Below are 14,771 nucleotides of genomic sequence, written 5' to 3' on the forward strand. Positions count from 1 at the left end.
TGCACTCAACATTTAACAACAGCATCTACCTCTCTGCCATCGTATTTCTGAATGGTACATGAACCATGAACACTACCTCACTATTTTACTTTCTTTGTGCACTATCTTTTCTATATTTCTTAATATAACCAATAGTAATTTGTAATGTATTGCACTGTACTGCTGCCACAAAACAACAGATTTCATAACATTAGTTATAACAACAAACCTGATTCTGATATCCAGAAATGTGGTGGTTGGTTAATTAGCCCTTGGTGTGTAGGCAAGTGGTAAAGAAGAAGGTAGCGGTGAGAATGTGGAGGGATAATAAATGGTTTAATGTAAGATTAGTGTAATCAGGTAGCTGAAAATCAGCACAAACTTTGTGAGCCCAATGCCCTGGTTCCACACCCTTTCTCTCTATGGTCTTATCATCCTAACTGGAATAACAATAACTCAAGAGAAAGTGTTGGCCACGAACAGAGAAAAGTGATCGGCGAGAGAACCCACATTTATATCAAGCTTAAATAAAAAGGTAAAACTCTCAGAGTCTGGTAAGTGAAGGGGGTGAACACCAGAGATACGGAAGTGACTTTACATTGATAGCAATGCATTTTTAAACAGGTTCAACAGTTTGGTGCCAGTTATGACTCAGTGGGTAAACACACACTTCCTTCTTCACCACCACCTGGAGGTGGCAGAAGACTAGGTGATCAAACCTCAGCACGTCCAGTACTGAGCAAACGTCCTAGGCATATGTACCATTATTCTGTAAAGCAAAGATGCTTTCAAAAATAATGAAAAATTTCTAGATATCAGAAATTTTACTATAAAGAACAGTAAACAGTCATCTTTCCATTAAAATGGCGATGTGTTTGATTGCAGTCGCTTCTACAGGGTCAACAATAAGTTTACTGTACTTTATAAAATGTGTTTATGATTACTAGACCCCTCCCCCACTACACATTAAGAACTTAAAGAACTGCAGTGGAACTCCATCGGCGAGTTGCTGATTGGTGGAGAAAGTGAAGGAGCTGGACCCGGTGCGGATCATGCATCGGAGAGTGTTCGGAGGAGTTGGTATGCAAAGGCAGTGTGCAGTCTAACAGTGAATAATTGTCTTAGTCACTTATAGTGATCACAAGACATTGTTGGACATTATTAATGTGGAATGCTGCAAGCTCCATTCACTGATTTATTGGCGGAAGGCAGGGGAGCTCCGTGGCCTTGGCTGTGGCAAAGACTAGGTTTCGAGCTGCAATGTCACCTGTTTACAGCCACACGGGAGAGAGGCAGAGTTGGTGTGGCGCCAAGCTGGAATCAGTGCTGCCTCCTAGTGTTTGCACGGCAGAAGGCAAGATGTATTGAAGAAGGGTCTCGGCCCGAAACGTCGACTATCTGTTCATTTCCATGGATGCTGCCTGACCTGCTGAGTTCCTCCAGCAATTTGTGTGTGTAAGCAGTATCGTGGTCAATTGTAGATTTCTGCAACATTCATGGAGCCAGGATCTTGGTCTATATTTTTTGTGTGACTATATTTTACTGATTTCTCATATGTGCTCTGTGTTGTGTGTGACTGTAGCGGTGTGCTACACGCAGCGCTAAAATTACGACACGGAGTCGGTAACTGCAGTCGAAGGAAAAAAACTTTATTCGTAAACTTCAGCCTCACTTTTAAGCCTCCCTCAACCGGCCCCCCATGGCGCAGAGGCTCCAAAGCTCTGTGCTCGCAAACCCCCGTAGGCTATCTAATTGTGAGTCGGTTCGGATGCGCCAGGAAATGGGTCGCCACATAACCCCCGCCCCAGAACCGGCGATACACCCCCCAATGTCCACAGTCGGGGCCAGAACCTGCTTGGGAGGTCAGCCTCTGCGCCGAGGCGCCGGAAACTCGGCCGGTTGCGCCAGGTCCACATGGGCCGGTTTGAGGCGGTCCACTGTGAAAACCTCCTCTTTCCCCCCAACGTCCAGCACGAACGTGGACCCGTTGTTCCGGAGCACCATAAACAGCCCCTCGTATGGCCGCTGCAGCGGCGGCCAATGCCCGCCCCTTCGTACAAACACAAACTTACAGTTCTGTAGGTCTTTGGGTTTGCAGGTCGGGTGCCGCCCGTGCTGTGAAGTGGGTATGGGGGCCAGGTTACCGAGCTTCTCGCGTAGTCTGCCCAGGACTGCTGCGGGTTCTTCCTCTTGCCCCCTTGGGGCTGGTAGGAACTCCCCGGGGACGATCAGGGGCGCGCCGTATACCAACTCGGCCGACGAAGCGTGCAGGTCGTCCTTGGGCGCTGTGCGCATGCCGAGTAGGACCCAGGGAAGCTCGTCCGCCCAGTTGGCTCCTCGCAGGCGGGCCATGAGGGCCGACTTCAGGTGACGGTGGAAACGCTCCGCTAGCCCGTTCGACTGTGGGTGGTAGGCAGTTGTGTGGTGCAGCTGAGTCCCCAAAAGGCTGGCCATAGCTGACCACAGGCTGGAGGTGAACTGGGCGCCTCTGTCGGAGGTAATGTGGGCCAGTACACCAAAGCGAGATATCCAGGTGGCGATCAGGGCTCGGGCACAAGATTCGGAGGTGGTGTCGGTGAGCGGGACCGCCTCTGGCCATCTTGTGAACCGGTCCATGATAATCAGGAGGTGCCGCGCTCCGCGCGACACTGGCAGGGGGCCCACGATATCCACATGAATGTGGTCGAAACGCCGGTGGGCGGGATGGAACTGCTGCGGTGGGGCTTTGGTGTGCCACTGCACCTTGGCCGTCTGGCAGTGCATGCACATTTTGGCCCATTCACTGACCTGTTTGCGGAGTCCGTGCCAAACGAACCTGCTGGAAACCATCAGGACAGTTGTCCGGATGGAGGGATGCGCCAAGTTATGAATGGAGTCGAAAAAGTGGCGACACCATGCTGTCGGGACGACTGGACGGGGCTGGCCGGTGGCGACGTCACAGAGTAGGGTCCTCTCACCTGGGCCCACGGGGAGGTCCTGGAGCTGCAAACCAGAGACTGCGGTTCTGTAACTCGGAATCTCCTCATCCGCCTGCTGCGCCTCTGCCAGTGCCTCAAAGTCTACCCCTTGGGAAAGGGCATGAACGGTAGGGCGAGAGAGCGCATCTGCCACGACATTGTCCTTACCTGAGACGTGCCGGACATCCGTCGTGTATTCAGAGATGTAGGACAGGTGGCGTTGCTGGCGGGACGACCAGGGGTCGGACGCTTTCGTAAACGCAAAGGTAAGCGGTTTGTGGTCCGTGAACGCAGTGAAGGGCCGACCTTCTAGGAAGTACCTGAAATGCCGGATTGCCAGGTAGAGCGCCAACAGTTCCCGGTCAAAAGCATTGTACTTGAGCTCGGGTGGTCGCAAGTGTTTGCTGACAAACGCCAGAGGTTGCCAGCGACCTGCGATGAGTTGCTCCAACACCCCACCGACTGCTGTGTTTGATGCATCCACTGTGAGGGCGGTAGGGGCGTCCATTCTGGGATGTACTAGCATTGCGGCGTCCGCCAAAGCTTCCTTCGTTTGAATGAAAGTGGCGGCGGACTCCTCGTCCCAGGTAATGTCCTTGCTCGGACTCGACATCAGGGTGAACAGGGGGCGCATGATCCGGGCAGCTGAAGGGAGGAAGCGGCGGTAGAAATTGACCATACCTACGAATTCCTGAAGGCCTTTGATCGTGGTGGGTCGGGAAAAGAGGTGGACCGCATCTACCTTAGCGGGCAGAGGGGTTGCCCCGTCTTTAGTAATCCTGTGGCCCAGGAAGTCAATGGTATCGAGTCCGAACTGGCATTTGGCGGGGTTGATTGTAAGACCGTACTCACTCAGTCGGGTGCAGAGTTGACGGAGGTGGGACAGATGCTCCTGACGACTGCCGCTGGCTATGAGGATGTCATCCAAATAGATGAACGCGAAGTCCAGGTCCCGTCCCACCGCGTCCATTAACCGCTGGAACGTCTGTGCGGCATTCTTCAGGCCGAACGGCATGCGGAGGAACTCGAAAAGGCCGAAAGGGGTGATGAGAGCCGTTTTGGGGACGTCGTCAGGATGCATCGGGATTTGATGGTACCCTCGGACGAGATCTACCTTGGAGAAGATCCGTGCGCCGTGTAGGTTTGCTGCAAAGTCCTGAATGTGCGGCACAGGGTAGCGGTCCAGTGTGGTAGCCTCGTTCAGCCTGCGGTAGTCGTCGCACGGTCTCCAGCCCCCCGTCGCTTTGGGCACCATGTGCAGGGGGGAGGCCCATGGGCTGTCGGACCGCCGGATGATCCCCAATTCCTCCATCCTCTGGAACTCCTCCTTCGCCAGTCGGAGCTTGTCCGGGGGAAGCCGCCGAGCGCGGGCGTGGAGGGGTGGTCCCTGGGTCGGGATGTGGTGCTGTACGCCGTGCCTGGGCATGGCCGCTGTGAACTGCGGTGCCAGAACCGATGGGAACTCCGCCTGGACCCTGGTGAAGTCGTTGTCGGACAGCGTGATGGAGCCGAGGTGAGGGGCTGGCAACTGGGCTGCACCCAGGGAGAACGTCTGAAAGGTCTCGGCGTGTACCAGTCTCTTCCTGGGCAGGTCGACCAGTAGGCTGTGAGCCCGCAAAAAATCCGCACCCAGAAGCGGTTGGGCTACGGCGGCCAGTGTGAAGTCCCACGTGAACTGGCTGGAGCCGAACTGTAGCTGCACCTGACGGGTGCCATAGGTCCTTACTGTGCTGCCATTCACGGCCCTCAGGGGGGGACCCGGTGCCCTGCTGCGGGTGTCGTAACTCGTCGGAGGTAAAACGCTGTTCTCAGCCCCAGTATCGACCAAAAACCGGCGTCCCGACCTTCTATCCCACACATACAGGAGGCTATCCCGATGGCCAGCCGCTGTAGCCATCAGCGGCGGCTGGCCCTGGCGTTTCCCGGGAACTTGCAGGGCGGGCGACAACGGCGGGCTTCTGCGCCCCACCGCTGGTGGTAGAAGCACCAGTGTTCATTGGGCCGGGGGTTGGCGGGCTCTGCGGCCGGGCCTGGACTGGTTTGCTGCTGGGAGCGTGGCTGGGAGATCTGTGCGATGGACGCCCCGCTCACCTTTTTGGCGTTCCACAGCAAGTCCGCCCGGGCTGCCACCTTCCGGGGGTCACTGAAATCCGCGTCAGATAGCAGCAGGCGTATGTCCTCGGGCAGCTGCTCCAGGAATGCCTGCTCAAACATGAGGCATGTGTGTCCGTCGGCCAGAGACAACATCTCATCATTAAAGCCGATGGAGGTCTGTCGCCCAAGCCATCCAGGTGCAGTAAACGGGCAGCCCGCTCGCGCCGTGAGAGTCCGAAAGTCCTGAGGAGCAGGGCTTTGAATTCTGTGTACTTGCCGTCTGCCGGGGGCGACTGTACGAACTCCGCGACCTGGGCCGCTGTGTCCTGGTCGAGGGAGCTCACCACGTAGTAGTAGCGGGAGTCTTCTGAGGTGATCTGGTGAACGTGGAATTGGGCTTCGGCTTGCTGGAACCATAGGTTCGGTCGCTGTGTCCAGAAACCCGGCAGTTTCAACGAAACCGCATGAACAGAGACGGCGTCGGACATTTCTGGTCCAAAAATCGTTTGGGCCGTCGGGGTCACCAATTGTAGCGGTGTGCTACACGCAGCGCTAAAATTACGACACGGAGTCGGTAACTGCAGTCGAAGGAAAAAAACTTCATTCGAAAACTTCAGCCTCACTTTTAAGCCTCCCTCAACCGGCCCCCCATGGTGCAGAGGCTCCAAAGCTCTGTGCTCGCAAACCCCCGTAGGCTATCTAATTGTGAGTCGGTTCGGATGCACCAGGAAATGGGTCGCCACAATACTGTATTTTGCACCTTGGCCCCAGAGTAATGCTCTTTCGTTTGGCTATATTCATGGCTTTCGAAGGGTATGGTTGAATGATAATTAAACTTGAACTTTAAAAAAATTAAATCAAATCAATTTTTGTGTGACCATCCTTTGCCTTTAAAACTGTATCAGCTCTCTTAGGTGCACTGTCGTGCAGTCTTATAAGAAAAGCAGCTGGTAGGGTGTTCCAAGCATCTTGAAGAATTTATCAGAGTTCTTCTGCAGACTGGTTGTCCTACTTGCTTCTGTTTCTCCAGGTAAATCCTGACAGCCTCGATGAGGTTGAGATCAGGGTTCTGTGGCGGCCACACCATCTGTTGCAGAATTCCTTGTTCTTCCTTTTGCTTAAGATAGTTAATTATGATCTTGGATGCTGCAGAATGAAGTTAGAACAATCAGCCGCCTCCCTGATGGATGATGGATGAGAATCTGCTTGTACTTCTTTCTCAATATTGAGGACTGCATAATTATGACCAGATTTCCAACTCTATTTGCAGAAATGCAGTCCCAAGCCTGCAGGGAAGTCAGCAGACACTCATCCATGTAGCACTCCCCAGCTCTTCTACAGACAAACTGCCTCCTGTTTGAGACAAGAATTCCAAATTTTGACTTGTCAGTCCAGAGCACTTGCTGCCATTGTTCGGCACCACATTCCGTGTATTTTTGTGTCTAAGTGGGTCTCTTGGTGTTGTTTCCACTTCGGAGGAATGGGTTTTTGGCAGCAACTCTTCCATGGAGGTCACTTCTGACAAGATTCCTCTGGACTGTGCAGGAGTGGATAGTGATTTCTGAAGGTTCTGAGCTGATGGCAGTGCAGGACTTCTTCCGATTTAGTAGGGAGTCAGTTTGATGTCTCTCATCAGCTGTGCCCCGTTTCCAGTCTTCAAACTTGCCCGTTTCTTTGTGCTTCCCCAGGCAGCACATCTTGAAACTCCTGCCTGCTGCAAACTTTCTGCTTGGGAGAGACTGTGCTGATACGGGATAAGCAGCTTGTGTCTTGTTCCTATTCTCACTCTTTCTCTGGTGTATGATTTGATGATTAAACTGTCACATCTGCCACACCTGTACCTTTAGTTTGATTGTACTTTGCCCAGTTTGATTCTTTCTACACCTGTTTCAGTTAAGCAGTTTAGTTCATTAAGCTCATTATGTCATCGATCATTAGTATCCTCTCTGTTATCTTTGTTGAATCCATGTACTGGGTACATCAAGTTTTTATTTGAAAATGGGTCTACTACTTAATATGTTGCTTTCTTAAACAAAATACAAAAATTTCTCTGGAACAATTAATTAAAAATGCTTATGGGAGTTTATATAAAAATAGGCCAAGACATTTCCCACTTTATACCCATACCCATGTTTCCAAAGGATGCCTTTGGCAGTAACATACTTCAGGACAATCTGCGTGAGAGGTGTAAAAATTTCTTTAACAGTACTCACTGTATATGGCGTATCAGTCTTCGTTTTCGAAATGCTGAACCCAATCTGATTTATAAACACAGTGGGGTGGGGGGGGGGGGAAAGAAAGAAAAAAAATGTATTACCAACTATTTATTGAACGATAAGCTGCAATAAATGAGCAAGAATTCTTAAGTACTTGGTGGAAAAAAATTGCTTTGTATTTTTCAGCTGCTCTTGTGACATATTCCATTGAGGGTTGCTAAGCCGCCAGCTCAAAGGGCCAGTGGGCATAATTTCGAGGTGAATGTCAAGCAGACTGTGTCTGTGTGTATACATACACACAATTAACAGACTGTTGGGTAGGCACTTATATGAAAGAAAAATGGAGGGCAATGTGGGAGAGAAGGGTTAGAATGATCTTGGAGAATGGCCTATATTGTTCTATGTTCCAATCCAACTTGCCTGATAATCTGAAGATAGCAGAGGGATCAAGGGAGAAGATGGAGAAGTAAAACTAGGGATAAGAACACATGTAGAAATTGGTATGTTTCAAAGGAGCAGCACATCAGTAAGATTTGGAGAGAGATGAGGAGATCCTTGTGATGATGGAAGGGGAGGCATGGGGTGATGGGGAACGGTGAGATTCAAGCAAACAGCTTTGTGTCATTAGAGTCTTAAACTTGATCTCTCGTCTTCTCTGAGCCAGACAGCTGCTGTCAACAGTTTGGGAAGAATTGCAAAGCCACTGCTCTGACATTATCAAACTTGGGCTTCAATAAGCAGAACATTTAAGCTAAGCAGTTTAATGGGGCATAAAGTGCTAGTGTTAATTTTTCCCAAGTGGATGGGGCTATCTATTTTTGCATATCTGTGAAAGAGGAAAAAAAACTTTATCAAAAAGGAGTGTTATCAAACCAATCCCTGTACTCTATAATAGGGAATCATTAAAATTGTGTCATTTCCATGTTACACAACATTTCATTCAAAGTACTTACCAAAATCTTCTCCAAGACTATATTGTTTCTTAATTTAAGACTTGTGAGGTTTACTAACAAGGTTCCATTAGTGTAGAAACCAAATGTGTTCAAGTAAATTGTTGATCTTGTATCATCCTAAAAAAAAGGCGAAAAAGATTGTGAGTACAGAGAAATCCAACTAGGTTATGCCTCAGCAGCAGGCAAAGTCAGCACTGGGTTTGCATGAGATGCCTTCTCTCAAATAGCTAATTACACTCACTGTTCACTTCTACGACAGTGAACAGCCTCTTCAATTGAAATACATATCAAAGGCTTCTCCTCATTGAAAGACTTTGTTAAATATACTTATTCAAAGTTTATTATCAAAGTACAAAAACAGTTGCAAGTAAATGTTTGTGAACCTTTGTAATTAACTGTTTTACTGCATTAATTACTCAAAATGTGGGCTGATCTTCATCCAAGTCACAATAATAGACAAACACAATCTGCTTAACTAATAACACACAATTATACTTTTCAAGTCTTTATTGAACACACTGTCTAATCATTGCTACAAGAATCATTGCATTTAATAACTGGTAAAACCTCCTTTAGCAGCAATAACCCTTACCAAATATTTCCTGTAGCTGCTTTCTTTTCCTTCCATAAATTTTAAAAACTGACAAGGCAAGCGTAACAAATTTCTGTTAAATAACAGGCTTAAGCCAAAATGGAATTTAATTTTTCTAAAGGTAGGCTCTGTAAATTTAACTTGAATAAAGGATGTAAATTGATTTTAATTAATTCTATTTACAACATGAACATTATTTTGCCATGTTGAAGCAGTGTACTGTGACAACATCAAAATTTTTTTAACATGAGGAACGAAACCTCTCATGGAGCCATCCATTGATGGGGCACCATCAGTACAGGTGCCAACACAGTTCCTCCAAGACAGACATTTTGTTTCCAGATATGAAGACAAAACATTAAATACATCTTGGACATTTTGCTTGTTTCGAGCAGCTCTTTGCAATAGAAAAAGTCTTCTTGAATTTCACCATCATTTACAATATCTTACAAATAACCATATAACAATTACAGCACAGAAACAGGCCACCTCGGCCCTTCTAGTCTGTGCTGAATGCTTACTCTCACCTAATCCCACTGACCCCCACTCAGCCCATAACCCTCCATTTCTTTCCTGTCCATATACTTATCCAATTTTACTTTAAATGACAATACCGAACCTGCCTCTACCACTTCTACTGGAAGCTCATTCCACACAGCTACTACTCTGAGTAACGAAATTCCCCCTCATGTTACCCTTAAACTTTTGCCCCCAAGTCTCAACTCATGTCCTCTTGTTTGAATCTCCCCTACTCTCAATGGAAAAAGCCTATCCACGTCAACTCTATCTATCCCCCTCATAATTTTAAATACCTCTATCAAATCCCCCCTCAACCTTCTAAGCTCCAAAGAATAAAGACCTAACTTGTTCAATCTTTCCCTGTGACTTAGGTGCTGAAACCCAGGTAACATTCTAGTAAATCTTCTCTGTACTCTCTCTATTTTGTTGATATCTTTCCTATAATTCGGTGACCAGAACTGTACACAATACTCCAAATTCGGCCTTACCAATGCCTTGTACAATTTTAACATTACATCCCAACTACTATACTCAATGCTCTGATTTATGAAGGCCAGCATACCAAAAGCTTTCTTCACCACCCTATCCACATGAGATTCCACCTTCAGGGAACTATGCACCATTATTTCTAGATCATTCTGTTCTACTGCATTCTTCAATACCATGTATGTCCTATTTGGATGATTCCTACCAAAATGTAGCACCTCACGTTTATCAGCATTAAACTCCATCTGCCATCGCTCAGCCCACTCTTCTAACTGGCCTAAATCACTCTGCAAACTTTGAAAACCTACTTCATTATCCACAGCACCTCCTACCTTAGTATCATCTGCATACTCACTAATCCAATTTACCACCCCATTATCCAGATCATTAATGTATATAATGATTAATGCTACAACATGACATTTGTTGGTGAAATCTGTTGACTCATCAACCTGGATTGAGAAGCTGTTTCAGTTTATCACTCAAAACCTCTTTAGCATCTTGTGACGTGTCATTAACGCATCAACTTACCTTTTCAATTTCTCATTCTGCATCTTGCTCAAGCATTTTACACACTGTAATTTTACCTGCTGGCATCATTAGGTTCTCACCAACTGTATGAATTTTCCTTTTCTGGGTAAATGTTCTGCTACTAAATAACTTGCTTCTGCACCTTTTTACTGTGACCTTATTAATAAAAGCTTTAATTTGTTAGTTTTGAGATTCCAATAGCTGTTTAAAATAATCAGCATTTTTACTGTCACATGGTTGTATTTTGTAGTTAAGTCAATTTTGCTGGAGCCATAGCTATATTTATAAGTTGCTTGCCACAGACTAGGCTCAATGGAATAGACAACTTGGATCCCCAGACCATGTAAAACCCATTGATAAGTAGTCTTCATTATAAATACTGACTTTTTGTGTGTCCATTGTTGCATGATAAGAATAGCATAATTAATAACTAAAAGAGAAAACCACAAAAAATCCAAAAACTTCACAGTACAATTCACTTCTAACCTACACAATCGACCTTTTGCAATGTTTACAACAGCCAGTAGCTGAGTCACGGTGCTATAAAACCTATCTTTTGAATGAAAATTTCTCTCTAATTTTCTAGAGTTTGCTTACTCCTAGAAGTCAGTCAGTGCGCAAGGAGAAATTGGGAGGTAATTCAGGAGGGAGAGGCTGACATCACAGCCCAAGTTGGGCAAGTCCATTCAAAGCATGGAAAACTCCCTTCACATCCCTCATCAGCCTACCAACCTCCCCTTCATGCAATACATCACTCCTCATTTACCTACTGTCCTCCCCCTTGCAAAATGTGCTCACCACTAGCCTACCATCCTTCCCTCAGTGTAATACAGCACTCGTCAGCCTACCATCCTCTACTCTAAGCAATACATCGCTCACCAATGATCAGTCCACAGTCCTCCCCATCTCATGACAAAAACTGAGAATGGACTCAAGCAAATAAACATAGTCCTACTGCACAGTGCCATACTGGACTGAGAAACATCAAACGAGATTGCTAAGAGGCCTGCTCAGTCATTGCCCATCACTGGTTAGCAATGTTAACATTCCAGAATGTACAGAATTTTAAAACATAATGTTTAATATTTTTTTAATCATGATCTCTCACGGAACTCTAGGGTTCCTGGGAACCCCAGATGAGAAACCCTGCCTGAGAAGTTCACATACTTTTTTGAACTTGGACTGTGATTGTTTAAATGGTGTACAACTGTCTGTGTGTTATTAGTTTATTATTTCTATCATAGTTATTAGTTTAGGCAGATTGTGTTTGTCTATTACTGTGACTTAGATGAAGATCAGAACACATTTTATGAATAATTAATACAGAAAACCTGATAATTGCAAAGGGTGCACAAACTTCTTCTTGCAACTGTATGTCACCATATATTACCCTGAAATACATTTTCTTGTGGGCATTCAGAGTCAAAACAAGAAATACAAGAGAATCAATGAAAGACTACCCCCAACAGGATGGGCAAACAACCAAAGTGCAAAAGACAACAAACTCCGCAAGTACAAAAAAAATAATAATAATAATAATAGACAATAAATATTGAGAACATGAGATCAAGAGTCCTTGAAAGTGAGTCCATAGGTTGTGGAAACAGTTCAGTGATGGGGCGAGTGAAATTATCCTCTCTGGTTCAAGAGCCTAATGGTTGAGGGGTAGCAACTGGTCCTGAACCTGGTGGTGTGGGTCCTGAGGTTCCTTTACCTCCTTCCTGATGCAAGCAGTTAGAAGACAGCATGTCTTATGTGGTGGTGTCATTGATGATGGATATGGCTTTACTGCAACAATTCTCCATATGGAAGTGTTCAATGGCTTTACCTGTGACGAACTGTTCATATGTTATCTTTTGTAACTTCATGCGTAAAAAAACAACTGAAAGAAAATATGGAACGCGGATAAATCATATACATTCTTAGTTTTACTTTTAGCAAGTCATGCATGTACGACATGGTAACTTCATGATGTATGTAATTTTTTTAAACATGTAACCTGTAATAAATTTAAATAAACAAGAAAGTTTTATATATATATATATATAAAAAAACATAGGTTCTGACAGCTCTGGACATCTTTCTTCTGCACATGTTGGCATCTCGAACAGTGTGCGACTAGCTTCACTGGATGACATGGATAATAAAGAGTGAGTACAATGTCAGACATCATTAATTTCCTTTACCCTCTTGAAAAACACCTCACGCTGCTTTGTCCATTGTTACTTCTTCCCAATTTGCAGTAATGACTCCAAGGGGTGAAGAACTGTATCGAGGTTTGGCAAGAACCTTTTGTTGTATTTGACAAACCCTAAGGACTGTAACTGTGTCCTTTGGCCTAGAAACATCCACCACTACTTGAATTTTCTCAGCACACTTGTGTAATGCTTGTGCATCAATGATGTGATTACAGCAGGTGATGTTTGGTTTCAATAATTCACATTCGTTATATCATTGTCAGAGCCCATAATCTTCTAATCTTTCTAATGCTGTCTTGAGATTTTGGAGATGTTCCTTGTCATCATCAGTAACAATGATGTCATCCAAATAACACTGAGTAACTGGGCAACCTTGCAGCACCTGGTCCATAGCTTTCTGCAGATGGAACTCCAAAAATTAGCCTACTATAGTGATAAAGCCCATCTGTCAGTGTTTATGATGAGAAACACTTTGGACCCTTCCACCATCTCTATCCAAAGGCAGGCCTCAGCTAAGTCCACGTTGCTGAAGTCTTTCCCTCCAGAAAGGTTTGCAAAGATATCCCCATCCTGGGTAGAAGGTATTGATCTATTTTCAGCACTGGGTTGATTGTGACCTTAGAATAACTACAGATCCTGACAGACCATTCTACTTGGCTATGAGGACCACTGACATTTTCCATGAGCTCCATTCTACCTCGGAAAGAAGTCCTTCAGCCTCCATGTGATCTAGCTCATTGGGAACTTCATCATGGATGAATCAAGTAACTAAGCAGGCTTCTTTGTAAAACTTGGGTGTGGTATTTTCATGTAACACTATTTTGCTCTTGATATGTCTTGAGTTTTCCAAAGCCATCCTTGAACACTTCTGTGGCATCATTCAGTACCCTTCCTAATTCACTTCCAGTTGACTCTCTTGCAGGGGATGAGGCATGCAATTGGTGGATGGATCTCAATACAAGTTGTAGTTAACTCATGTGTAGACAATCACATCCCCGCAATGCTGGCCCTCCCGTTTTTACCACATACAACAACTAACAAGCCACATTGAGCTTGTATCTGTTACAAATACCATTCCCATGGGAGTTTTCTCCAGTACAACTTCCTAGTTGGATTCAGGCTTCAGTTCACTATCTTTGAAATGCCTTTCAAACTCAGTTTGTTGAATGGCTGGAACAGCTGGAGCCAGTGTCCAATTCCATTTTAATTAATTTGCCATTCACTTCTGGTTGCCTACGATTAGTTTTCATATCAAAATCCTCAAGGCTACCCAGATCCGTGTCACTCTCATATTCTGATTTTTTTTTTAAAATCAACAGCATACAGATTTGTGCTCATTTTGAAACAGCAACATGACTTTTAATCCTTACCCTGGGCAGTCCATTTTCAGTAAATTTCATCTTCGAACTGCATTGGTCTGGTGTATGCAAGACCTCTGCCACAATGCTAACACAATTTGTTCAACCAGGCGTTTTTGTTCACTCGTTGCAATTTGGTTCACGCTCACTTTCAATCCTGACTGCAACTCAATTGCATCTGTCTGCTGTCTCCATTGATACAGCTATTACAACTGTTCTTTTACATATAAGTTGTGCTTCAACTAGGAGTTGTTTTTGAATGCTTTCTTGTAAGATTCCACTAACTAAACGATCTCTCAGTACATCATTAGAGTTCACTGAACTGACAGTGCTCAGACAACTTTCTTCAATCAGCCACATATGCTGAAATAGATGCCCCTTCCTTTTGATTCTGCCTATGAAACCCAAAGTGTTTTGCAATCAACAATGGTTTTGGTTCTAAATGTTCCCACATTACTTTCATGATATCAGCAAAGCTCATTTTGGCAGGTTTGACTGGAGCAATTAAAACTTCTAAGCAAAATGTACGTCTTTAAACCCAACGCACTTAGCACAACTGGCACTCGCTTCTCACTGACTATTTCACTTGCTTCAAAATACTGTTCACTTCACTCAGCGTATATATAAGCCAATAATCCATTGTGCAATCAAACGCAGTTAACTATTTCTGCTTTTTAAAGTAATTATTATTACTGTTTTATGATCACAGTGATTATTACTCACTGTTTATGAACTTGTGAATCTGTCTTGTTTTCTGCTTTAAAAAAAACATGACTGTTTCTCTTCCTCTTAAGAGACACGTGCTGTACGCTTTTTTTAAGCTCAAACATCACCATTTTGTTGGCAAATGGAGGGGAAACTGCGTGGTCTATAATCGTGGTGCCGCCT

General features: G+C 45.3%; 1 protein-coding gene across 5 annotated transcripts in view; it reads right to left on the minus strand.

Moving 5' to 3' along the window:
* Positions 1–14,771, minus strand: part of LOC132406402 (protein GPR108-like) — a 155,682-nt gene that overhangs the window by 76,490 nt on the left and 64,421 nt on the right. For all 5 annotated transcript variants that reach the window (XM_059992038.1, XM_059992035.1, XM_059992036.1 and 2 more), the window contains 2 exons: positions 8,200–8,316; positions 7,244–7,288 (listed from right to left, as the gene is read on the minus strand). In XM_059992038.1, coding sequence (XP_059848021.1) covers positions 7,244–7,288; positions 8,200–8,316 — 162 coding nt within the window. The remainder of the gene's footprint in view (positions 1–7,243; positions 7,289–8,199; positions 8,317–14,771) is intronic.

The sequence above is a fragment of the Hypanus sabinus genome, chromosome 16, assembly GCF_030144855.1.
Source record: "Hypanus sabinus isolate sHypSab1 chromosome 16, sHypSab1.hap1, whole genome shotgun sequence".
Taxonomy (NCBI): domain Eukaryota; kingdom Metazoa; phylum Chordata; class Chondrichthyes; order Myliobatiformes; family Dasyatidae; genus Hypanus; species Hypanus sabinus.